We start from the raw sequence: 27,527 nt of genomic DNA, 5'->3' as shown, positions 1-27,527 counted from the left end.
ATCATCAATTTGACAACACATGTGCAGCATTTAGACAACACGCTGCAAAGACACAAATGCAAACTGCAAATACAACACGACAACGGAAGTGTTTCCAGAGGACACTAAAAAGGGTTTGTGACTATCATCCTTCATTTTTCTTTCTGTTATATTGTTTTGTACTGTTTCTCCACTTTGTGCAGTCTGATCTGCAGCGTACACTTACCTCTCGGGAGCACACAGATTCAAAGAAAAAATTTGTAAAGCTGAAAATTAAGGTAAATTTTAAGGAATTAGAAAAAGCATGTTGGAAAACTACTGTGTATCAGAGATAATGAACATGTTCATTCACTGTAGACTGTTATGAACGTGGAGTGACCAAGGGCACATAAATAGCATTTCTTAGGTTAATATCTGTCATAAACACTAAATCTCCTCACAAATCATTAAAATTACTGATATAATTCCACTTTTTTGCTTTGCAAGGTCCTGCCAGGTGCATGCAGTGGTCACTTTTCAGCGCATGCGCAGAGTAGAGCAGTGGCAGAAGTCAGGAACCAACTAAAAACGTGGAATACACACAGACCCGACTTCAATAACTTCATGAGTCACAAACATGGACTGTATAAAACAAACCGTGGCGTGTCCAAACCATGTTCAGCACTTTTTAGTGTCCTCTGGAAACACTTCTTTTGTCGTTTTGTACTTTGCACCACATTTCTGTATTTGGTTGTGTTGTGTATATTTGCAGCGCATGTGTTGTCAAATTGATGAAGATATTTCCTTAATTTGCTTGTGTTTTGTCGATTTGCATGTGTTTTCTTAAATTGCAGTGCGTTTGCCCTTGTCGGCCACCGTAGTACAATAGACAGGAGAACTGCAAAAAGTATTTATTTCTTAAATGAGGACTCTTATTTTGAAAGCCACAATCCAGATGTGCTCTTCCTGTTTAAAAGAGTGGTTTGATCAGTTCGGGACTGATCCGGACTCTTGTCAGCTTTAGTTTGCTCGCGAGCTGATCTGGCAAACGGTATGTAAGAGGAGGAGTTTGGAAAGATGGTGATAGAAATATGTGAATGTAATTCAGTCATGCGGTTATTTTGCTGCCAGAATAAGGTGATGTTAATTACCAGCGTTGCTGTGTTGTCGTAGGGTCAAATCAGAATAAAGTGTTGGGTCTTATCCCTCCATGCTGTCTTACAGGTGAGTTGATGCGTAAACTATAATAATAATAATAATAATAATAATAATAATAAGCTTTAGTTATATAGCGCCTTTACAAACCAGAGTTACAAGGTGCATACAGATAAAACAAAATATTAAAAACAGCATTAAAACATGCAAATAGGCATAAAAATATTATACAAATGCCAGTCTGTACAGGTAAGTTTTTAAAAACTTTTTAAAGTGAGGTACTGACTCAGCTGATCTGATATTGAGGGGGAGTTTGTTCCACAGCGTTGGAGCTAAAACAGCAAAAGCATGATCCCCTTTGGTTTTGAGCCTGGACCGTGAAACTTTCAACAGCATTTGATTTTCCATCTTGTTACTATTAGTATAAAATCAAATTTAGCATTTAAAAATACACTTCCAAATATTCACAAGTTTGCTACATGAGTTAACAAAAGAAAGTGGTGAACGTTGTTGGCTACTGAACTTCTGCTCAAATATTTAGTAAATCCAGAGTCACTCTCAGTAGAGGAATTCTCTGTCATTTATACATATACAAGTATTTGGGCAAGTATAAAAAAAATCTGATATTGTATTGTGAATATTGGAGGGTTTTTTTCTTTTTAATAAGTGACCTCATTCTGTAATCTGTGGTTGTTCCCTAGAACTGTCAGCTCGTAGATCTAATGGTATTTCAATTGAATTAGGATGCAATAAACTAAATCTTAGGTCTTTTATTACAGCTCATATTGATCTTTATTTCTAGACTAGGCTCTGTTTAGTATTAGTGCAAGTTGCAGTATGTGGTTCATTCAATGTGACTGACTCACTCGCATCAGTCATGTTTTCAGAAAGAGCAGTATCATATTCAAGCGACTTTTATTTCTTATTGTAAAAGTGATGTAATATCATATAATATAATAGAAATTTGTTGCAGATATTTTTAAAACCAGGCTGAGCATTACCTCTTTTATGCTTTTATATAACCTTTTCACCCTGCCCTTAGAGAGCTCATTATAACCATTACTTAAACTTTTATAGTCTCAGTCACTGTCATTAAAGATCTGCGAGAGCTTTGTAAGCCTAAACATGTTATGGTTCCCTCTGCAGAATCTCATCCCCAGAGTGTCTGCTAAGCTGGATGTGGCTACTATTTCAGACATCACTGAGGTCAAATCCCAAGACACTTTTGTTAAAACCATGTATGGTGAGCCTTGTTGTGATAAATGCAGTAAGTGGCGTAAACAACAATGAAAATGTAAAGGGGACTAAGGAAAGGCACACCAACCACGTGGAAGAACTGATACCGCGTTAACACTATCCACAATTCTGGCTCTGTCTGTCTTTGCTACTTTTCCCACAAGGATAAGTTAGAACTCAATATTATGGTAACTCATCATGATAATAGAGCATAGACATACCCTGATTAATTCTGCAGAAGCATGCATTAAGTGTGGTGCACTTAATCATTCATTAAACCTTTTGGCAAGGTTTTGGTCATGATGCTGTGGCTTATTTATGCATGCTGTATTGAATATAGCATTACGTGCAATGTGTAGCCTGCACAGAACAATAAAATATTGAATGTAGACTAAATTATTATATGCACTCACTGTTTGGCTAATGCTGCAGGTCAAGCGTTAAGGTTACAAGTGTTTCATATATATATTTTCAAAATAGAGTGACAGGAAACTTCACATGCAGGGTTATTGTTTTTGACCTGTTAATGACTGCTAGATCAAGCCCAGCCATCCTAGCCGTCACTCTAGCATTAAAAGCCTCCCAGAAGAATCTCTAATCACAGTTTGATGGGGCCCATTAACCTCATGAAATATATATGTGTGACTGAAATCATCCACTTAAACTTTGGCAAGAGCAAAATGTTCTTGTTTGGAATTCAGGGGGGCTTTCCTGGGCTGCATTACCGAACTTTTCACAGTGACTCGTTGTCTCTTGAATGTTTTAAGGTTCTATGGCATTTTGCCTTTATTGTCAGACCTATAAGTAATTTACCATGTCAATTCCTTCAAACTCCCCAGCCGAATTTGTGCCAATTAGTTTATGTCTGTTGGAGCATCTTTATTTTTTTCAATTAAAAAAGAGCACAATGGAACCCACGTTGTGACACTGAATGTTTTCAGCAGAGTTTCGGCCTGTTTACTAAGTGGCTTGCTAGCTGAAGAAGATGTGTTGTGTGAGATCCTGTTACTGTGTTGCAGGGAATGCCTTGTGCACAGTGAAGTGCAAGGAGAAGGTTAAGGGATTCACAGGGTAATAAAGCTTTCTTTTGTAACTATTCATTGTTTCATATTTTTTAGGTGAAAAAAGATTTTTCTCTGAAATGTTTTAAAGTTGTATAGCTTTTCATTATGTGCCGTGGACGTTTTTTGTCATTTATATAAACATCTCGGTAACCGTTTCAATTCCAGCTAATTTATGTCCCTATTTAAGATGAAAAACTAGTACAATATATGGAGAAGTACTTGTGGACGAAATAATTAATTAATTAAAGAGAGATTTGTCAGCAGTCTGATCATCACATAAATTACCCATGACCTATCATAGTTTGGAACACATATGCAGCAGGCTGACAAAATGTGTTCACTACACAAGTTGATTTGTTCATTTATGGCCTCTCATGGCATATTGATGTAATACATTTTTTTTAAAAAGCACACTGTAGCATGTGCAGTTTGGTGTTTATTTGTACCTGAAGCAGCATCAGCAGTATTAGTACATGAGGTCTCAGTAGGAATCAAAATTCAAACTACGTGTCTGCTGACTTTTGTGTTTTTGTTTATTCAGGACGAGGGCCGAAGAGTGGTGACAACTTTAAGCTGCCATATGAGCTGGCTGATAAACTGAAGGCTGCAGGTATTTTGCTTTTATGTGTGTTCAGTCAATTTCTTCTTGCATGTGTGAGTGTGTGAGAGTTGTGTGTTATTTCTGCATGAATTTATCATTGTGGAATTTATGTATGTTTTTTTTTTCTGTGCACTCACTTGCCTGCACATGGTTGTCTGTATATATGCAATAAGGTGTGTGTGAGAGAGAGACAGTTTTATCACATCACCATCTCTATTGAAATGCAGTGAGGGTTTCTAGATGCTGGCTTCGTCCGAAATGACATTTAGATTAACTTTTTGTAAACCATTTGTTTGTAGATTGAATTTAAAATTAGAGAGTTATTTTGATGAATAAAATAATCCAATCTGGATACTGGGAAATGACAGCAAAGACATAACATATATAACATAGACTTTATCACAACTAAATCAAAGGCTAATTCCTGCACACAGTAGCACATTTTAAAACAGTGTATAACTGTATTATACTGCAATGTGCAGTATAATATTGTTTATTGACTTTAATTTTAACACATTTAAATTAAAGTTAATTTGGACATTCTTTGCATTCTTTCTCAGAGACACTTGAGCAACATTTGAACCTCTTGAAATGTAGTTCATGGTGGTTTAAAGCTCTAAATGATTTACCAGAACCAATAGTGAGTTGGCTTTAAGTGCTTTGAGTCCACTCTTATCCCCAGAGCCAGCCAAAAGTGAAATTAATATAAGCACTCAGGTTATAAGATATTAAAAATGTGTAAACAGATATCTCCTCAAATCATTTTGTAATGAAGGAAAGGTCAAGTGTTACTTAAAAGACATAATTACAGTAGATTTCACAATAAATTGTTTTTATATATAACACTGATGGTATGTCTGCATGCACAGTTATTTATTTTGTGACAGGTCCTCAAAAATGCCTCAGCGAGAAAAAAAATCACATCCTCATGTAAGCGAGTCCATTCTGAGAGGGGAACCATGTGGCAGATTTATAATTCATAATTCTTCAGAGTTAATGCAGTATTCACATGATAATTAGTATTAATTTTTGATTGGTGCCTCGGGGCAGTTCTGCATTGTTGGGCTGAAGAACCTGTGCCATTATTACCTTATTAGTGTAACTGTCAGCCGCCTGTTTTATCTTACAAATGGCCGTCTTGTATTTTCTTATCAGCTGCTCTCATCAGCGCGGAGCAGCAGTCTTGTTGCTTCTCAGCAGCTTTAACAAGAGGCTGTGTCACTTAAATGAGGAAAGAAGCATCTCTGTTTGGACCACTGAAACCAAACGGAGAAAGAACGGAAAAATGAAAAATATACATAATCCAGTTTTCACTATGTTTAATTATTAACCAATTGATATTTATTAGTCATTTAGTTGCATTAAAGTTCACTATAGTTTTTGCTATAACTTTTTAAATTTAACAGCATGGGGTGGACAATACAACAGGAACACCTTACAATAGAATGCAATCTCATGCAAGAGTGCAGCAGTTGTTAGGATTAGATGCAGCTTCTTCCTGTTAGCCTGTTTATCTAGCTACTTGTTAATGTATTCATTCTAGCCATTTTAACATATGTGTAAACAAAAATATTGAATGAATAAATCTTATATAGTCTCTTTTCATGAGTAATGCATGAATGAATGAATTAATTAATTTAAAACTTTATTCTTATGGTTTTTAATTCCCTGAAGTTGAGCTGAAACAATTTGGCAATTAATTTGTCGATTGACTAAAACTAAATCGGCAACTATTTTGATAGTTAATTTATCATCTGAGTCACCTTTTCAAGCAAAAATGCCAACGATTCTCTGGTTCCAGCTTTTCATATATGAGGATTTGTTGCTTTTCTTTGTCTTAAACTAAATATCTTTGGGTTTTGGATTGTTGGTTGTAGAAAACAAGCAATTTGAATAAGTTACTTTTGGCTCTGTGAAATTGTGATAGGGATTTTTCAACATTTTCTTTTAATATTTCGATATTTTCTGACATTTTATATACCAAACAATTAATTTATTTATTGGGAAAATAATCAGCAGATTAATCGGTAATGAAAATAATCATTAGTTGCAGCTTTACCCTGAAGACAAAGCAATGAATTCCTTCTTGGCTATACAACACAACCATTAGTGCTACTAGGTAATTTGATGTAATGTGTACAACAGTCCAGGCTTTAGTCTTTTGCCATGTGCTCCACAGCGTTGTGCTTACTGACCAGCTGATTAATTCAGTTGTGTCACAATCTGCGTGTTTTGTAAAGCACTCATGTTCTCACACCTGAGGGAAGCTTTGCTGTGTGAAGGAAGAGGTTTCAGCATCACTTTGGGGTATTTTATTAACAGGACAGCAGGTGCACGACTCCCTGACCTGCTCCCTCCACCAGCTGCGTGTGTGAGTGTGTGTGAGTGTGTGTGAGTGTGTGTGAGTGTGTGCGTGAGCATGTGGCGACCAAATGGCAGACAACCAGAGCTCTGGGAAAACTGACCGAGCTTCGCAAATCGAGTGTTGACTCTGGTGAACCAAAAGCTGCCTGCTGCTGCCTCAGTCGGCTTATTTCCAGAGGAAACTTTGAAAAGCTGTTTGTATGCAGCTGGATACTGAAGGCTAAGGGGTTTGCTTTTCTTTTCTTTTTTCTGTCTCTCTAGTGAAGAAAAAAAGGCCCTCTAGATTGACAGCGCCTTTCATACTGTATTATCCGGCCAGGCTTTTAACTCCAGGAGAACTGTGTTCACAAATTGATGCTCTGCTCCTTTGGGGCTGTAGCTGAAACATTAAATTGTACTGAAATATTCATATGTGAGTGCATTTAGCTGAGAGCAATTGATGTGCGACTCCCCAGACGCCAGATGGAAATGTTGCAGGGCCCCCGCACGCATTGGCAGACACCCTGAGCTCTGGCCGGGACAGTGATTGTGATTTCTCCTCAGCTACTGAGTCAGACTAAGTTGAAGGCCACTAGATTCAGGACAGCTGATGTCAGTGTCTGCCCCGGTGGCCAGAGACACTGCAAAATATGTGATGTTGTGCTGCAAACTAGTTGGCAACTTGAGGGCTATCAAGGATTTTAGGACAAATAAGAAATATGTGGAACTTAGAAAAAAGCAGTTTGCCAATTCACCACCCCTCTACTACTGAAGAAAACCACTCAATGGTACAAAAATCACCAACAAGTGATTTGAATTGTCAAACAGCCACTTTTGTTGTAAAACATTTCAGGGTATGGGTGCTAGTCACCAAGGATTAGATTTGCATTAGATCTTTTGTGATTATTAATGACAAAATTAAAAGTTTAATGCAGTTAGTATTGCTATTGGAGTCATTCTTTTCTATTAATATGTCTACATATGTATGTATGTTACTTTAAATGTTTGGTTGGGATGTTTATGCATTTGTTGCAGAAGCAAGACATTGAATATGAATATGTACATGGATTTAATAGGATTTAGAAAAATGTTGAATCTGTGGGAGCCATTTCCCTGAAGAGTTAGGCTTTTTACTCAAAAATGTTTGCTAATTTACCCTTCATGTAGCAAGTCATGCATAACTACATACTTGCAAGTTGGATTGCTGAATTAATTTTGATGTTATGTAGATTATTTTAGTCAGTTCTTTGGAGCACAGAGTGATGTAGTGTCCCATCTCCCAGAGGACTATCTCAGTTGTGTCCTCATGTTTATCACATGACTAACTAGCGTACGTCTTCTTCTGACTGCTTATAACATATGCAGGAGCAACAACAGAAATTATCAGCATTTATTTTCCTTTTTCTTTCCTTTGGAAAAAATGTAGAAAAAGCCAAAGAACTTTACATTCGGCAAATCAGACTCAAGCATTTGTTTCTTACTTTATTGCTGTTCATAGTTCGTTAGCGTTCCTTTTATTAGCAAATTAAAAATGTGATTTACATGTACTTAAAACCAATTTAATAATTAATATTATTTCTCAAGAGAACTGAAGTGATTGAGCTTGGTCACTCAGTGGGTCTTCTTTCCAGTTCTCTCCTTTTTTTCTGTTGTTGACCCACTTTTATCCCAAGTAGCATAACAAGCATCTGAGGCCAGGGTACCAGAAGAAAACTGTATTTTTATGTAAATGCAAAAAAAAATCTTCTGTAGCTATGACAACAGTCTCCTGAGTGGATTTCTTCCACCAAGCGAAACTCTGGATCCTGTGCACTTAAGAAATATGTTTCAAAAAGAGAACCTGAGAAGCTTTTTAAAGAATGATGTATAATTTATTTGTATTTTTCTCCTGCTTCAAAGCCTCTTGAAAGAGGTGAGACGCGTTCTGAATCTGTCAGACCGCAGCAGTAATGCAGCCATACTCCCCACATCTATTGGTTCTTTGTGAGATTGACCCTTTTTAACATATACCCAGCTGTTTGGTGCCATAGGGCAGTATTTACAATCTCTTTCACGCACTTCCACAACATTCAGAATCAAAACCACTCAGGTGTGAATCAGTAAATGCCTCTTGGACAGACAACTGAAAACATCAAATGTTGTATATTAATACCAGCTCATTTTAATGGTAAGGTCATACTAGATATTCCAGTAGTTTAGTTTCCATCACAATACCTGGTTGTTATTTTGATAATATATACAAACTTTTCATCACTGTACTAGGTGACAGCTCACCAGACGTTTGTCAGACAGTTGTTGCCATTAACAAAGGCCCAGAGACACCCATCTTCCAAGTGGCTGACTACGGTTTGGTGACAGATCTTTTCAAGGTGAGGAGGTGTAATAAGTTTGTATGTTGAGAAGGAGCCAGAAGTGTACATTGATAATGAACTTTGCAGCAATATTTCCAGTTTTCAGTACATTCCAGTGGCATTGCCTGTTCAGAGCTGTTGAGTCATACTTAGAACAAATACCAAGTAACTCAAATGTACTGTTGGAGCTTGACAGCTAACTTATTTTTATTGCTTATTTGCAAATTCTGAAGACACAGAGCAACATTAGCATTCATTTGGAGTCATGGTTGTGTCCACCTGATGAATAAGTACAATATTCACTCTCCTTTTTAGCTCTGCAAAATACTTTATGACAATCAGGGAGTCCCATACAGTGAGCAGTACTTCAAAAGTAAATAATAATAACCATCAGCCACATATTAACATGCACAAGTTTTCATTGATATGCCTTTATGCAGCAAAAAAAATGTTACTAAAAACGTTTTAACAAATTTGTAAAATGGCAAGACATTTTTCATCTTCTGTCCCGAGTCCTGCACGTGTCCAGTTCTGCCAAGCTCATTGTAACCGACCCGTTACCTGCAATTATCCCAAAGTCAATTCCAGACCCGACACAGCCTAACACTAATATAAGACTCGGCAAGAGGCTATTCAAATATGCTCCGAGCTGGCTTCTGGTTAGTACAGGCACTGCCTGCTGCTGCCAAAAACAAGGCTGAGATGAGAGCTGTGAGAGTGAACCAGTTTAGTTGCGAGCCTGAAAACAAAAACATTGAGCTAAAGCTCCATTGAGCTGAGTGGAACTGTAAAGTCAGGTGATAATTCTCTGTGGGTTAATCATTACAAAAGACCCTTTTCACAAGTAGTGATGTGATCCATTGTTAATATAAGAATATTAATTATATCCATTTTAAATTCACTGTAGAGATTATAGGTGTGTGCTCTACTGGAAACAGCTTTACAAATACAAGGTGAATTTTAAACCGGTTCAGTCTCAAACAAACTCTTAACAGCAGTTATTTGGAGGTCAACATTAAGGTGAAATTAAAACTTAATGCACTGACCCAGATGACGTAACTTAGTACCATGGTCATGCATCCCACTCTTTCATCACAGTGGAACATAGGGAGACATAGCTACTGCATTTAAGACATCATATAGAATAAGAAGTTATGTATTTTTCTGAAATGAAGCGCTTTATGTTTTTAAGATAACAAAAACACGTCAAAATCTGATTTAAGGCTCATCTTTGATTCTGTTGTAAAGTTGTTGTAGTCATATTCACTAACTCTACAAAGTCAGTGGTGAGTATAATGTATACCTGCTTACCTATATATATATATATATATATATATATATATATATATATGCTTGTAAAATAATAAAAAATCCAGCATATTTATTTAATAATGGCATTTAAAATTTCAGTGTTGATGTCTTTTTGATCTGTGCAGCCCTGACAGTAACGATAGGACTCTGATATAGAGCACACAATCCTAACATGACCCACCAAACTGGGACCTCTGTGCTTTTTTACGAATGAACTTTCTACAAAAATCGTTTTCTTTGCTTTTGTTTGCTTTCGAAATGTGTGAATTGAAACATTATTTAAACAAAGTCAGCTTTTAAACATTAAGGTTTAACTCTGAGCTTCAGTAAATTTATGTGCTCAGTGAGTTGAAATTTCTTCTCTTAATGCCAATGAAACACTGCTATTACAGTGTGATTTTATGAAAGGAAGGAAGTTGTTATCTTATTGTACCTAAGAGTCAGAAGATGTAAATCTTATCTCGGGGGCCTAAGGGATAAGATTTACATTTTATCTCTGAGTTGCCCACAAAAGCCATGTATGCCATGGTTGTCTCATAGCTTGGGGATCTCACCTGTTTACTGCTGATCCCACATGGTTTTAAGCCTCAAAAGAGCATTAATGTATCACTGGTCCATGTTCCCTCTGTTAATGAGAATGTAAACAATGATCATGTAATGTTAATGCAGTTAAAGTAACTCCCTCTGTGCCATTATTAAAACATTTTAATTATTAAGTGTCTAATGGTCATTGTTAATTCACATAGCTTCCTGTGAGTGTGACAGGGACTGTACCTCTTGGTTCGTCGGAGAGGTCCCAAAAGCAATTTACTTCTTAGCATGTCTCCTAAAGGTCTACTCAGTGTCCCTGCCTGTCAGAATTGAACACTTAACTCAGACTGACCTGGTATGATACATATTGACAAATTGGGTTAATATGAATCATTTACCCACACCTTTCAATTGGCCGTTAGTCATAAAGGAAGGGCATTTGGCATCACGTTTTGTCTACAGTTATTAGCAAACTTTACTTCCCTACAGATACCCTTATCACATACAAATAATTCAGCTTCATCACTGACCACTGCTGCTCAGGGTGGAGCTGGAAGTTGAAGCGTATGAGGTATCTCTTCTTTTACATGGCTGGTTGAGCTGGAAGGGGTTCAGATTAGAGGCACAGCAACTCCACTTGAGACATTAACACCAAGGCAGCCTTGACAGATAGAGGCTGAGCCAGGGTCTGGCACCCAGATTCAACAGGATTCCTTTGTGTGTGTCGAGAGCCAAGTAGATCATTATTTATTTACTTGTTCCATGGCATGCGATAGGCATTGTTGTTTTTGTAAACTAGACAGATGTGATGAGTCTTGTAATAGGTAGAAGGTTGCAGATCCAGGTTATCAACTTACATATTGGCTCTTTTCACAAAACCCACAACACAGCTGGCTGCTGAAGACTATAAAAATGGGTTTTGTTGGGGGACCTTTGTTTTTTAACAAATTTATTTTAACCAATTTAACTTCGAAGAACTAAGGATCAGGAGGATTTTACATCATCAACCTGGTTCTTATTTGCTGTTGTTTCCCAACACCTCTACATTTTCCTGATGATGTTTTTAAAGTAAAATGGAAAGCTTGAAACAGCAAACATGTCTCTGCTCTCTGTTTGGAGTAACCTTGGTTTTAAAAATCCTAGGTTTTAAACATTTGTTTTATTTTAATATATTCTATTTTTAGGCTGTTCCAGAGATGACTCAAGCTTTGAAGAGTGATCATTAGTTTAACTCAGATTTAACTTATTTAAATATTAAACAATATCCTCTTATTAGTGACAAGTAAACCTCCCAAATATGCTGCTTCACATTTATTAGAATTATTCTTTTGAAATAGGTGCTTTTTTGTTTAGATGTAATACATCTATGGTTCTTTAATTCATAATTCAACATTTTTAATGAAGCTATTATGTTTGCATTTGCTTTAACATTGGCTCTTATTTATTGTGATAGTACAGTAGGAAACTGAGACAATGGACCCATACCGTGACCAGACTGTTGCCCACAAAAGCCATTTATGCCATGGCTGTCTCACAGCTTGGGTATCTGATTCTGATCTGAACTGATTCTTGTATTATAAAAGAACTAGATTGGTTCTTGTTGTCATTTAGCCAAGTCTTCATATGTGGCCTAGTTTATCTGTAAGTAATACAGCATGCAGCCTCTTTACACAAACGGCTTCCAGTAAAGGGTATTGGCCATCAGCATTTACTTGTGAAATGGGAAACTATGATGGCCATGAGACGCTTAACTACTCATCCCAAGAGTAGTTCAAAGACTATAGTTGGTAGATATCATGTTTTTACCTAAATAGATGAAGATATGAAGGCAACAGCAAAAGAAAAAGAGGAAATTTAACTTTGAATGTGCCAAAGGAAGGATATTCAAATTGGTTTCTCTTGTCTCAGGGTTTCCATATGCTGCTTTCTTTCAACATGAAAAAAAGTCTTGTATAAACCTCTGAATTTCATATTTTAAATATCCCCTCTATATGTCGTCACTTAATTTGATCTCAGTTGGGCACATTCCTGGCTCCCATACCCCTAAATAAGAGAGGAGGTTGTCCTATACTTATCAATGTAAATACACCTGCTACACACCCTAGAAAATGAAATAGAAACATAATTGACATAAAAGAGGACATTGGCAGTTTGCACAGTAATTTTCGTGGGATTAAGATGTAGTTTTTTTGGCTGCTAACCATTACAAAAAGGTGTAGTTTATAATGTTTCCAATCACAAGTCCATTTACAGCCAGTGCCATTTGAATTTAGTGTCAAGGCTTCAAATCAGTTACTCAGGGGATGAGTCTTCAGTTTTGTGTCTCCGAAAAGAGCTGCAGACAGAATTCTTGTAAACTGATACTGATACATTTCTTCTGTGTAGCACAACAGTATTTGTAATAGTCCCCCATATGAACTGTGTCATTTAGAAATGAATTAAATGAGGCTGTTACAAACAATCCGCATACCCAGTTCTGCAAATGAAGTACTCACTTCTCAAAACTTAAAACTCAAAACACTTGATAGCTTAATTGCAGCCATAATAGTTATTAACAATTAAAACATTCTCTGGATACTTGTAAACATTTGACAAGCAACAAAATGGAACAGCAGTTTATCTTCTGAATTAATGATATGATAGGGTCATTAGGAGGTTTGATTCCTCTCATGACACACTTACAATGACTTGACCAATTAGCAGTTGTTGTGACAGGTCTTCCAATGTTAATAACCTTAAATAATTTAGATTTTTCTAAATCATATGCACATAAGGAGATTATGCTAATGAAATAATGTTGTACAGTGCAGTGTGTAACAAGGAGCCTGTCAAAAGAACGTATTTAATAAGAGCCAACTCAGTCTATCTACTTGATCACGTGTTTTAAAGCAAGTGTCTCTGTTTGCCCTTTAACAATGTCTCATCTTTGGCACAGCTTTAAATCACATAACAAGAAGCAGTAAACTGAAAGCAGTTAAGGAAATACTAACTTTTATTTTTGCTATTTTCATTCAAACGACAACACCTGCATTTGGCAATAACTTCCTCCATATCAAGTTTACAAAACTGTCTGTAAACATTAAAGTGCAAAGAATTTGCTTGCCATTTAGGGCACATATCTTTTAAAGGTTCATGCTACAAGCACTCCAATCTAGTTTCATGTGAATAATCCAGTCACTTACCTTTTCATTTCATCCACACAAATATACCCTACTAGTGTTTTTTGAACAAGTAAAACAAAAATGCTATTGAATACATTTTGATGTTGGTCCATGGTTTCAAATCAAACAAATAGGTGACAGAAAGGCAAAAGGTTAAAAAAAAAATGTCTGTTTGTATTGTTAAGCCAGTCTTATGTACCCTGTGGCTGTTTGAACAAAGAACAGCATGGTTGATGTTTAAAGTTGATCATACAAATGAAAAGAAACAAAATAACAAATGCATTAGAAAACACTTCTTCTAACTGCTTGAAATTCCAAGAACAGAGAACAGTGTCTTGGTTTGCAACACTGTTCAGAATTAAAGTTTTTGTTCAGTATAGGCTTGAATGGCCCCTTGCTGGTTTTAATTCATGTAAAGTTCAGTGCATTTAGGACCTATTGAAAGTGAGAATTCCTGATCAAAAATGTGTCCAAGAACACATTAGACTCCCCCTTAATGGGATGTTATAGTCTTTGTTGTGCTATATCAGGGCATTTCTGATTTCAAAGATCCATTAAGGAGGAAAGGGGGAGGTTGGACAGAATGGCAAAGGGCCTAAGAGTTCTTATTGTCATTTCTACTATTGACTTCTGAACACGTCAAGTTAAGGAGCATCAGTGTTAGCTGTAAGCTAAGGCTCAAGCTTGTTCTAGATTGGCTAAGACTGGATTTACACAGCGACAGAAAAATCCCATTTTTAATCTTATGTGGTCCCTCTCATGAGGTTTGACCTGCCACAAGAGTTCAGATATATGCCAAACAGGGTGGCAGTAAAACGAAGAAAAGACTTCTGTTTCTGTGTAAATGTAGCTTATGTATCAGGCATGCGCCCCAGAGGTGTGTCAGCTGGTCCCAGGAACCGGTACTTCTCCTCCAGGGACGGCTCAGTGGTGCTGCCCTGCAGGTGGATCAGTGGCTTGGTCTGCAACAGCACACAACCCCTTCCCCGGCCTCGCCTCTCCTCTTGGTTCCTGCGGTTGAAGATGTTTATTCTGTTGTCCAGCTCGGGGCTGGCCTTTTCTGAGCCAGTAGGACTGGGAAGTTTAAGGTTGACAGGGTCCACTGCCAGGCCCTTTTCAGCAAGGCAGGAGTCCTCAGAGAGGGAGCAGAGTAGTTCCTGCACCACCATGCTGGGGTCACTGCAGGGGTCCTGGCCTGAGAAGGAAGGAGGGCAGCAGCGATGGGAGCTGTAGCACAGACTGAGGTCCTGAGCTGTGCTGCTGCTGCAGTCTGTCATAGACGAACCCGGGGTGTGGCTACTCAGGCTGTGGGGGCGGGCCGTTAGGCTGCCACTGGACCGTGATATGCTGGTTGAGGTGTCAATTACAGCGCTGCCCACCCGCTCCATAGCAACCATAGTGTTTGACTGGATGGGATTTGGATTGGTAGGGAGGTGAACGTCAATGGCTGCCGTGGTGATGACCCGGGCACCTAAGCCAGAAGCTCCAGCATCTTGAAAGAGTGTATACATTTAAAGAAAGTCAGACAACACAGATAGTAAAACTAATTACACAAATGACTTTACACACAACAAGTACACAACAGTATACTTACTGTCAGCCATATAGACACAACTTTAAAACCTGTTAATGAATTATGCTGCTATCTATAAGGTCTGAGATATTTACTCAACAGATTTCCTAATTTTGGCTAAATGTGACAGTAAATTTGGAGTGTTAAATAGCATTATACAAAGGCCATCATAAGTACAGCATCAAGTAGCTAAATAAGTTAAGTTTTGAGTTTGCATTTAAATATATACATAAAATATAAGATTTCCAGCTCAGACCCTATGTAAGGCTGGTCCAACAGCAAACTACAAACTGCTTCACCAAATGTTTTATACACAGTCAAATCTATAACCAAACCTATGAAGTTTTGTCCTATGACCTATTAGCCTTATAACCCCTCAAAAAGACTTTTGAGTAGCTTCTTTATTTAATTTTATTTACATGTACACAGAGTGGTGTATCTATGTTTATAGGGCGGCTGTGGCTTAAAGTAGTCCACTAATCGGATGGTCGGCAGTTCAATCCCCAGCTTCCCCCAGCCCGCAAGTCAAAGTGTCCTTGGGCAAGATGCTGAACCCCAAATTGTTGTGTGAGTGTGTTTGTCAATGTGTTTGTTCTGATGAGTAGATGGCACCTGTGCCATCAGTGTATGAATGGGGTGAATGTGACATGTAGTGTAAAGCGCTTTGAGTAGTACTACTTACCACTGCTTGCTTCACTGTAGTATTGGCTGATGTAGTTGTTCATGTCATCATGTACCACTGGATCTGAGTTAAAAATGAATAAATAAAAAGATAAAGGAATTGATAATAGTATTATTATTTCAGCAAAAATAAAAAAAAACTAAATGTGTTGCTATAGTGTGTGATTTGTGTGTACTCCATATAAAAAACTAATCTCTGGAGCAAGCATGTATATTATTCTGTTACATGTTCTAATGTCTAAATACAATAATTGTATTCATATAATTCCCCATACCACAAATCATAACAAGGATGCCCATTATCCCCATTCCACTCCTTAATAAACCACTGGTTGCATCCATTTGTGAATGTGATACTTTCCCCGTCATCCAGTCAACATCATACCACCATAAAAAAGCTTGTATGCAGATGATATTCTTTTATACATCTCAAACCTCTTAATTTCTCTTCTATTTGTCCACAATCTGATTACTAACTACTACTAAACACTTTTTGAACAAATCATTGGTTAAACCTGCTAACTGATTTATTCCAATTTGGCGAACCTTGCTGCATCTTTACAGAAAATATTAACTCCTTGGAAAAAAACCTTTTCACTATCACTCAATGACAAAAGGCTAACACATCCACACAATAAAAGTCATGTGTTGTTGTGCTGTGCTTTTGTTTGTGTTTTTATGCTCTGCTATCCAATTTCTATGATATGCAGTGTCAAGTGCACTATAATGCCTATAATATAATGCCTATAACAAGCTGGAATAATCAGGTGTGTTGCTTTAGCAAAGCTATTCTTAAAACTTCAAAATAGAAATAGTAGGTTAGTCTAGGGTTAGCACTGTTGGACTTGGATCACGGAATAGCAGCCAGAAAATATGCATAATATGCATGTTGTCACTGTTATTACTATTACTACATTGTTATCACAGTTTTGATTGCAATGTCTGGTTGTTGAACTTTTGGATTACTACTCAAATAAAGACAAAAAAATGTTATCAAATACTTTTTGGACTTACATATTATTATAAGTAAGTATGAAGTATCATAAGTATGAATACAGAATGGACCATAAATTGTAATTAGATAGCAGGAAGTGTCAAATTAGGGTTAAATATACAGTAGTGTGACTGACTCATATTACTAATACTCTGTGTGGCTGTAATTGGATTTCACACCCTTTTGTCTGTAGGTACTTTGGTCCATTTCAGTGTTAACAGCACAAACTAGTCCAAATGGAAAATATATCTTATGTTTACAAGATAATATTGACAGAGATGACTCCTGCCCCCGATGCTTTATTGGCAAGTGGTCAGGATCACCCACTGCTATGCTGTGCATTAGCTGTACCCTAGTTCACCAGAAATAAACTGGGACAGGCACAGGGTGGGGTTGGTTTCAGGGATGCAAGAAATGGGGAAAATGAGAGAGAGAGAGAGAGAGAGAGAGAGGGATCTCTTTGTTCAGGCACAGATCACTCCAGTCTAGCAGCCCTCAGTGTGCGTGGTGAATGTCCGTGATCTGCTATGCTCTTCTGTTCGCTTGATTGGTCTTGAGCTCACTGTCCGCTGGCTGAGTGCGAACCTAGAGTACCCTGAGTGCTAGCCCCAGTCCCCTGGGACATGTGGCAGACTCTGATGGGTAATTTCATTTATTTTTCAGACTAAAATATTAATCCCTGAGCCACCCCTGGAGAGGAAGCATTGCACTCACTAAAACAAGACTGAGACAATCACTCCACAATTAATAACACATGAGTCTTAAGAAAACAGAATGGGCTGTCCAGCATACATAAAAGGCTCGCCTCTTCTTTCTGTGACAGTCAAGTTACCAGGCTGTCATCTGTCTGTGGAAGAAGAGAGGTGACATGCTGAGGTCCTTTTGGTTCAAATCTAAACTATTTTTTGATGGGTGAAGTATCAGTTCTACACCACAGGTGAAGTGGTATGAGAGTAGACCCCAGGGGGATTAGCAACCACTGCAGTTAATACAGATAAACTAAGTGAACATGCAATGACTATTTTAGATTAAAAATAAATGTACTTTGATTTGATAGCATAACAGTTTCACAGTTTGGGAGATTTGTATCTGTACCATATAGGCTTTTTAGCCATGTTAGTGGCATGGCTGAGGAAGGGGCATCGCTGAGGAAGTGGCATGGCAATGTCGGTCTGCTCGCCACTATTTCCTGACTGAAATACCTCAACAACTATTAGATTATACATTGGCACAACATTTTGTACTGGTTGGTTTATGACTCAATACTTGCAAAATTGATAACATTCCCATCAGCCACAGCTGTACTTTGGTGCTAATTAGCAAATGTTGGCATGCTAACACACTAAATTATGATGATGAACATAGTACCTGCTTAACATCAGCACATTAGCATTGCCATTGGGAGCATGTTGGCATGCAAGTTAGCATTTAGCTCAAAGCGACACTCAGCCCATAACGTGACTCTTAGTCTAATATCTTAGAACATGTTGCAGGCCTTTGTGTAGACAGTTTGATGGATACAGAAGGGTGATTTGAAATGTTCCTTCCAACCAAACATGCCTATCTTTCTTTGTTGCAATACCTCCGTTCTATTGTTACAGTACTATTGCAGTACTGTGTGCTCTGTCACTACAATCCTCTCAGCATGTGAGAGAAAACTCCACTGGCTCATTGATTAATACTGACTGTCACTGGATGTTCTAAAAATATACATAGTTTGGTACTTTAAAATGGCAAAACCCTCAATCTCTTGGGTCATTCAGCCTTATGAAGGCCACTGCCTTGATAAGAGTTCTTGGTAGCTTGATGGCACTCTGCAGGTGAGTGTGAGCCCAGAAGCCCATTGAGACTGTGTGTGCAATATTGAGCAACACAAATAAACTTGACTTGATTTGAGTTGACCTGACTTGACTTGAGCCCAGTGGCCTAAGTGTGCATCCCAGTGACCATGTTTCTGTAAAAAGCTCCACTTGTTTCTGAGAGCCAGATTTCCCACTATGCCCTTGGGGTAATATTGTGGCCGCCGTGGAGCCTCACGGTGCCCTATTGTGGTTTGCAGGTGAAGGGGAACAGATGTTGACAGGAGCCCACTTTCTTCTAAGAAGGCCCAATGCACAGAGCACTCTGTACCTGAAATAGCCCAAGTGGTCTAGGCTGGCCAGGCTGGCCTCGCCACGAGGGGGGCAGTAAGAGAGATAGTTGGGGCATGACAGAAGCCCATGCAAGCTGACGTAGTGTCAGAGAACATGCTTGTTTTCTCCAGGATTCACCAGATCCTAAAAGCTTTTTTGCCCCCATATTGATCCCAGAGCGCCTGCGGTCAGATGGGTGTTGTGTGCGAGCGTGGAGGGACTAAGAGCCTGGCCTCGAAGATGCTCCAGGGCTACTGCTCCAGATTAACTGTACACTGTTCTGGCATCCAGTTCACTTGATGTTACACCGTTAGAGACTTTTTGTTCCACATAATTATGTACATAATCTATGCCGCACCTCTCTCCTGGTTTGTCGTGCTGCTTTCTCAAGCAAACACTGCACCTGGCATGGTGTGTATTCAAATTAGCTATATTTTTAATGCCAGAGGCTTTTGTCTTAGATGCATCCATTTTCAATTTGTGAAATAGTGTTTTGCTATTAATTATAACTTACTGCATTAACATCACTGCAGGTCATTTTGGAGCCAAAATTTGTATCAGAAGGGATTATAGATTAAACATTTTAGTTTACTTATATTCTTTACAATTTAACTATAGCATGAATGCTTTATTTCACAGTTTACAAACCTCATCACTTTACATTTAGGTGTCTCTAGACTTAACATACATTATGAACTTGTCCAGAAACCAACTCATATGATATCAGCGGTTTCACCAGAACAGTTTAAGGGCCCATTTCCAGTATCTTGCAACCCAGTGCCTAAAAACGCTTTTAGAAACCATACTGTACCTGCAGTGGCATGAAGCTCCCTGGGGTTTCTCTGGCCACCCTCATCGTCAGACTCCCCAGGAGTCAAGCCTTCTACAACCTGAAAACTCCTGCCCTGTTTGCCCCATACGTGGTGCATCTGCATGGCTGCTTCACGTTCTGCCGCAAGGTCCAGGTCCTGCTGGGCCAGATGGGCCCTCAGCTGCCTGATCTCAAACTGGACATGGTTGGTGTGTATGCATAGAAAAAGAGAGAAAGCAGAAGGTTGGGAGTGTGAAGGAACAGAGGAAGCACAAAGGCATTTTAAAAAGGACGAGTGAAGAGGACAGAGATGCAAAAAAAGGATGGAGAAGGCAGGAAAGAAAAGGCAGGAGGAAAGCAAGAGGAGAAGGAAACAGAATGTGGAAAGTAGGAAGAGAGAGAACAAGGAAGGATGGAGTGACAAAGATACAGGATGAGGATGAATAGCATACATTTCAACACAAGAACATCACATACACTGATAGCAATATGCAGGGAAAATACCTATGTAGATTACGATTTACACAATTACATTAAAATAATGAGTAAAATACATTATGTAAACTATTGCCTAAATTTATGAAGAGCAATTTGATTAACATGAATTTTTGGAAGGATCTGATCATTTATTAATTTATTCATTATATATGTCTCAGACCTGAACTTAGATGGTCAACTGAAGATTAAGCCTTTATCAATATTTATTGTAGTCTACATATTCCTGTATGGGATCATCAGTGTGTGTGCTCTGAGGAATCATGGTGAAATGTGTGGAATGACTGGACTTGTATTGTAAGGTATTGCTGCCCTCCTCTGGTGGCAGATGAACTGACAGTTTCTTACATGGCCAAGTGCAATATAGGCTTGTGTGGCCTTAATCAGACCATTGGTGTAGTAAACCATTTACCATGACAAATCTACAGACTGATTTTTTTTTTTTCAAAGACTGGATGGTTATATGACTATAAATTGACTATAAAGCAGTGAGTGAGAAATGTCTACAATTGAATTGGAATGCTTTTACTATTGACATACAATATAAGCCTACAGTAATTATGTTTGACTAAGACCAAGCTGATTTTAAAGTTGTATTCTACTCAGTTTCTGTCTTTTGAGTACTATACACCTATATTTCCTTGGGTTAAAATGTGGCTGTAAAGTTTGGTAGCAGTTTCAATCATCATGCAGAACTGAGGCTGTGGACAGTTTGTGGAGTGTTATGATAATATAATCCCAGTTTTTAGTGGATGTGCTTAATATTTGTTTCTCTTCCTTTTCTCTACAAGCTCATTTTGTGGACATGTATGGGGAAATGCATCCTGGCTGTAAGGTTAAATTTAAGGTGTTTTGGTACTCACAGCCTGTTCCTGGCAGATCTGAGTGAGGCGCTCCAGCTGCTCCTCTCTCACTGCCTTGGTCTTCTCACACTGCTGGATCTCCAATTCCATCTCAACTTTGACTTGTAGCACATAAGCTAACATGGAAGAGGAGGGAGAGCGAGACAGAGAGTTTTAAAACCAAGACAATGATAATTGTTTAGATCACTAAACTACATAATTAAATGGTCCGAAAAAGATTGCCAGGTATGTTAGGAGGCATCAAGACTTACTAAGAGAGAAAATTTTCTTAGGTAAGACAGCTGGTTAAGGTACTTACATGGTACATCGAGCACATCAAGGTCAAAGGTCAGTGTTGGTGGACCATTTGTCCTTTGCTCCATATGCAAACCTCATTATATTTCTGGTTGGTAACTCTATATTTGTACTGAATGAATTTAGCAGGGTGCTGAAAATGTTCCACAGGGATTTTGTTTCATGCTGACTTGAAGGTGTCACCAAGTTTTAGTATATTTTCAGCCCAGATTTATTGTGTGAACATCCCATTTCACTCATCCAAAAAGTATCTACTGTGTTAACATCTGTATACAACATCTGGATAAACTATGTTAATGTGAGAATTTGTCTGTGTGTGTTGGTTTGATATTTTGGAAACAAAAAAACAGGTGAAAAATGGATCTATGTCTACAAAATATATAATACAAAAATCAGACATTAAGAGTTTCTTTTGCAGTGCAAACACTCTGTTTAATGTTGTTTTAGTTACTCTAAAGGACTCTTGTGCATAATCAGCAGCTCATTTGCAGATTCCCAATTTTTATCTTAACTTAACATTGACCGGAAGTATCTTCTGAGCTGTCCTTGTCGCAGGACAGCTAATTTACGTACAACAAAGTAACAATGTCTTTTTGCAGCAGTACACAACATTTGGATGTATGTGACATACTGTAAAATCCAGTGAAAATTAGTTTAACTAAACTGCTCCTATTTTTAAAGAAAGTAGTAAAACGATTAGCCTTATAAATCGGGGACACGAAGAGATACCTGGTCAGCAATAACATTTTGGCACACTATGCTGCATTCAAATGATGCTCAATCGCTATTTTGTGTACCAATATGTAAATCTTTCTAGTTGTCTAGTCTTGGGGGTCACAGGGCCACCTGAGCTTCATCTTCTTGTTGCCGAATGACACAATCTTCACCCTACAGTGATATACGAGTTGTGTGTCTAACATGACCTTCTTCCTATTACAGGGTTGTACTGAAGTGTTGCCAGCCTTGAATCACTCTAGCTTTTTTTCCTGTGACCTCTCTCATCGATTTCATCAACTCTCATCATCCCTCACCAGTCTTTTTCTTCACACAAAACTGATCGGTTGTTTTTTTTTTTATTATTTATTAAATGATTCCTGGTAAGTATAGGAAGTATAATATGCCAAAATATCAGATAGGCAGCCATGCTGGAACTGATGCATGAAACACTTAAATCACATCTTGATCAATCAGTAACGCCACCTCTTCTACAATCTGACTGCACATTTTATTTATACATGACACACTTTCTGGAGCAGGATGGGAAGGTGTACCTAAAAAAAGGATAGTGAGAGTAAATTTGGATACCTGTTGTCAACACAGGTGGCAGACAATCAGTCCCTCACACCTCTCTGTGATCGCATTTGTAAGCCAGCCACATGATATCACACATGGAAATACTGTGTATCCTGATGGGGAATGTTGCTATGGGCAACATAAAGAGGTGAAACATAATCAGTAATTATACTCGTCCTATTCCAATATCTCTATTGTTGTTGTTGTTGTTGTGATTGTGGATCTGAAATATTATGAGACTCAACTACCGGCTTTGTCAAAACACTAGGAGGAAAATAAAACAGCCTTTCTGGTACTGAGGAGGGCAAAGTAAAGCACACAGCTATCGCCACATGCTCCTTGTATCTATTTATAGTCATGTTGGCACACACGCACGTCAAGTTCAATTCAAACAGGCATCAAAAGCTCAATCACAGGTTCATTATTGAGTCACACAATGTGCAATAATAATACATTTGTGCTCCTGCATATTATATCTGTGTCAGCATGTATTTGCAAGTGTACAGTGTCAATTGCGTGATTATACTGTGTGTGTGTGTGTGTGTGTGTGTGTGTGTGTGTGTGTGTGTGTGTTACAGCTTTAATGACAGCTGCTGGCAGCACATGCATAACAGTGTAATTCACACCACGACTGAACTTCACAGAGGCTAACACAAGGCCCTGCTCCACTCTCTCCTGTCACTCAATGTTTTACTTACGTTATACACCAACCTACAAAACCCTGCATTTTAAACTGATGTAGGACTTTGCATGGATCCGTTTTCTCTCTATGAGTACTGTGCTTTTTTGTATATTGCCTCAGAAACATTTCTCATCATCATTTATTCACTCACCATTTACTATTACAGTGACTTTGGTGAAATGGCTCTCTTTAAAGTGTTGCCATTATTACAGCTAGCACAAGTATTGGTTTCATTGTCTTTTTATTTATTTATACAAAGTGAAGAACACAGAAAATTTGAGTTCTTAAGTCATGCATAAGATGGAAAGGAAGACATTCAAGGCATTTAAGAGAAAGTAAAATATTTCATACCATACTTCTTGCAAATCTCACTGCGTTCTGGTTAACCTAAACAATATCAAATCTACCTAATTCATTGTGCAGCAAATTGTTTTTAAATACACTCACTAAAATAACGATTCAGTATTTCTTTTTTGGGGTCACCTATTTTCTACATGTTTGAGAGGTTGATATTTCCCATCTGACACATCACTCTGCTCATATAGTCTACTTTCTAGTCCTTACAAATTCTGCTGCAGATCACTGCTCTGTACTTCCACTCCCATCGGACTGACACAAACATTGCCACTATTATATGTTAAGATAATTCTGCGAGAGACTCAATCCCTCTCCTATGATAACCAAGCCGGTCCCTCAGCTGTATGCTTATTTGAGTGTGATTTTTTTTTCCTCTGAGGTGTGTTGCCGCCTGCCTAACAAGGAAACTCAATCACTCACAAATATCAAACCCAACAGGTCGAGGTGTGCAGCAGGAAAATCACGAGTTCAGTCCCTGGAAACCAACACCGCAGCTGCATGTTAAGAAGCACACTTTTCCTGCTGAACATGTTTCAGAGTAAATCAATGATGTTGAAAGCTGTATTGTATTGATTCCTGAAATTATAAATCATGTCATTATGAAGTGTCCCTTTTAGTTCAATATGCTTGATCAATTAAAACAATGTACTCATGTATGATCAAGAGACTGGACTAAAGCCATCCAAGCCAACCAAGACAGAAATTTCTATCTAGGACCTTCCTGTATGTACAAAAACAGTATATAAAAATTGTTTAAAAATTCTAAATTAATAAGAAATACTAGATTGCTTTAAGGGGAAATATTAGGGAAAACAACCCTTTAATCATCCACTGTCTCACTGCAGCTGATCCTGTATGCAGTCAGAGGCCCATGTTGAGGGTGACCTCTGAACAGATATTGAACCAGTCAGCATTAGCATAAGGGAGAACAACCACTATATTCATTAAGGCCTCACTGAATCTACTTAACCAGGCCCTTACAATCAATACAAGTTAGAGTAGCAGAGTGGCAGCAATTTACCATGAGGGATGATCAATAGCTATTTTGCTCTGAATAGTAAATAATTTGTATAATCATGGAGAGAATGGGGTCATTTAGCTTTTTCAAGGCAAGCTGATTTTTATGCATCTGTGTAGCCTAATCCTTTTGAGTTAAGAAAGAGTGGATATTTAATAAGACAGCTTTGATGGACACAAGGTTTTTGCCTGCCTCACCATCAATGATCCTCTTGACCCTCCAGATGCGTAGAGTGATGATGAGGCTGATGGCATCCCAGGGGCTGCTGGGCCCGTTGGCCACTGTGGAGGCCACCATGGGGGCCAGGGACAGCACGATGACAGCACCATCAAACACCTGAGGGGTCATACACACAAAATTCGAATATGTGCAAATGTTGTTGTCTGCCGTAGGCCCCTGCCAGTACCCTGCTCAACCCTCCAGCCCTAATCACGTAGGCTAGGCCTCCATGTGAAGTTTATTCATGTATGCATGCACAGTAGGTTGCTATAAAGGAATAGTGGGAAATGTCTTATTCCCTTATTCGCTTTATTGCAGTTAGATGAGAAGATTGAAACCACTCACATGCCTGTGCTATTCTGAGCTACACCCAGCAGCCAGTTTGCTTGGTTTATTAGCAGATTAAACAAACAAGATATAGTGTTAATTAGAGAGCTTTAGAGGTGCTGCTAGGTGGATTTTGTTACCTTTGGACAGAGCCAGGCTTGCTGTTTCCACCAGTTTCCAGTCTATGTGCTAAGTTAAGCCAACTGGCTGTGCCGCTGTAGCTTCATATTTTGCATGTAGTCACGAGAGTGGTATCAATCTACTCATCTAATGCTCAGCAAGAAAGCGAATAAGTGTATTTCTATTATCATTCTACTATTAAGTGTAAATTCTGGGAAAAAAGAAAATATAGATATATAATATTGGAAAAGGTGGTCAAACTGAAAATAATATCTGACACTGACAAAAATTGAAAACTGATAATCAAAATCTGCCAATAAACACACAACACCAGCACTAACCTCAACTTTGTTCTCTATGTAGTCCCAGATCCCGAGCACTACAATTCTGAAGACAGTCTAAGACAGACAGAGAGAGATAAATAAAAGCATTAAAATAGCTGGTGAGTATGCTGATACATATAAAAAGCTCTTGTGATATTCTTAGTCTTTTGAGTTGTCATCACATCCAACAACCTTTGTCAAGATGTGTGAACATAGACTAAAAATTGAGAAGAGGCCTGTGTGGTACAGTTTTCTACCTCAAATACCTTTTTTTCAAATAGAATAATAATTATGCTAGAATACTATATGTGAAGCTAGACACCTTAAAAGTAGCCCAAAATAAAAAAGATTTACTGTATTTGATTAGTGTAAAATATTTTGCAGCTGCAAAATAGTAAATACGTGCACACACAGAGAACAATATCACAGATTTGCCTTTGACACATCACAGAAAACAGTCCTTTAAAAGCACTTATAGCTAGCTCTTTGATAAAGCTATTATATCTTTGGCAAATCCATTCCCTGATCTTGATCTTTGACCTAAAAAAGGACAACACAACACTTGTAATCCAATCACCTATCAAATTCTACATTCTGCAGCTGTAAATGCTGTTGGTTGTGGGACCCTTTGTTAAGCAGGGCCACTGATTTACACTTCAATTAGCATGGGGTGTCATGTACGAGCAGTCCTGCTAATCCATCATCTGGAGTGCATGTTGGTCAACAGAGCTGGTGTCAAGTGAAAAGTGCATGCCCACATGTTAGAATCCTGTTTTCTGATTGGTGCAGAGGGACCAGGTGGTGATATGCTACGTTTGTCTAATACCATTCCCAGATGACTCTTCTTCTGTGATGTCAGTGGGCGAGGTGTTTGGATGGATCATATCACTGTAACCCCGTCCCCACTGCTCATTAAGCTCAGCTTTAATTATTGCTCCTGCTGGCTCACTGGTAATTAATGTTGGGTTTAGGGCATTGGGGCTGAGGCTGTCAGGGTAATTGGTTTGCACTGAAGTGGAGGCCTGTGGGCCAAATTCTCCCCTCTACATTTTGTTTTTCACAATTCCAGAGTGATGATAAGACATTATTTTATCAAACAATGGCTCAAATTTTATTAAGACTAATTACAATTATGGTTCAAACAATAGACATTTTACCACCCACCCAGCCTCAAGGTAGCATTTCTGAAGCAAAAGTTAAATCCTGACTAGACGTGAATAGAAATTATATGGCGGCCACGTATTCTAGTTCCCTTAGGCCTGTACCTGGTTTGCATTCCTGTAGATAGGATATAATGTACAGTTAAAGAAAGTTTAGTCTGGTTTAATTAAATTATGAATTAAAAAGAAATGTGTCAGTTCAAATATCAGTGTTTTTGTGCCCATGAAGTACCCCTGTGACCATATAGCATCATATCAATGGTGGTACCAGAAATATATTGGGCAACAATATACATGTCTTACCTCTGAAAAGAAGAGTGACAGGATGATAAGGCTGATCCAGTGGATAATGCTGGCAAATTGGAAAGCATTGGAAACTGTTAAGAGAAGAAACAGGTCAAATGTTAACCAAGAGGAGCACACAAAAACAATACAAGAAAACAAGGTGCTCAAATATCTTTGAAGTGAGCTCGC

General features: G+C 38.3%; 1 protein-coding gene and 1 long non-coding RNA gene across 6 annotated transcripts in view; one reads left to right on the top strand and one right to left on the bottom strand.

The window, feature by feature from the left end:
* Positions 1–913: 913 nt before the first annotated feature.
* On the top strand, positions 914–25,261 carry LOC122873755. 3 transcript variants are annotated; one of them, XR_006377507.1, is made up of 5 exons: positions 936–1,009; positions 3,369–3,420; positions 3,955–4,023; positions 8,620–8,726; positions 25,128–25,261. It is a non-coding gene; the product is annotated as an uncharacterized LOC122873755 (long non-coding RNA). The 3 variants fall into 3 exon arrangements; XR_006377508.1 differs by lacking the exon at positions 8,620–8,726 and having other exon boundaries at positions 25,128–25,259; XR_006377506.1 differs by lacking the exons at positions 3,369–3,420; positions 8,620–8,726 and having other exon boundaries at positions 914–1,009; positions 25,128–25,259.
* The window catches only part of LOC122873703 (transmembrane protein 266-like), a 50,981-nt gene continuing 36,978 nt past the window's right edge, over positions 13,525–27,527 (bottom strand). For 2 of the 3 annotated variants that reach the window (XM_044190774.1, XM_044190784.1), the window contains exons 5-11: positions 27,357–27,430; positions 25,912–25,968; positions 25,102–25,240; positions 21,261–21,376; positions 19,903–20,098; positions 15,967–16,029; positions 13,525–15,203 (exon numbers count right to left, since the gene is read on the bottom strand). In XM_044190774.1, coding sequence (XP_044046709.1) covers positions 14,563–15,203; positions 15,967–16,029; positions 19,903–20,098; positions 21,261–21,376; positions 25,102–25,240; positions 25,912–25,968; positions 27,357–27,430 — 1,286 coding nt within the window. In that variant the 3' untranslated portion in view covers positions 13,525–14,562. The remainder of the gene's footprint in view (positions 15,204–15,966; positions 16,030–19,902; positions 20,099–21,260; positions 21,377–25,101; positions 25,241–25,911; positions 25,969–27,356; positions 27,431–27,527) is intronic. The other variant, XM_044190791.1, reaches the window with a different exon arrangement.

The sequence above is a fragment of the Siniperca chuatsi genome, linkage group LG1 (genome assembly GCF_020085105.1).
Source record: "Siniperca chuatsi isolate FFG_IHB_CAS linkage group LG1, ASM2008510v1, whole genome shotgun sequence".
Taxonomy (NCBI): Eukaryota; Metazoa; Chordata; class Actinopteri; order Centrarchiformes; family Sinipercidae; genus Siniperca; species Siniperca chuatsi.
Note: the sequence above shows the minus strand (reverse complement) of the source record. Positions and strands in the feature narration are given on the sequence as shown.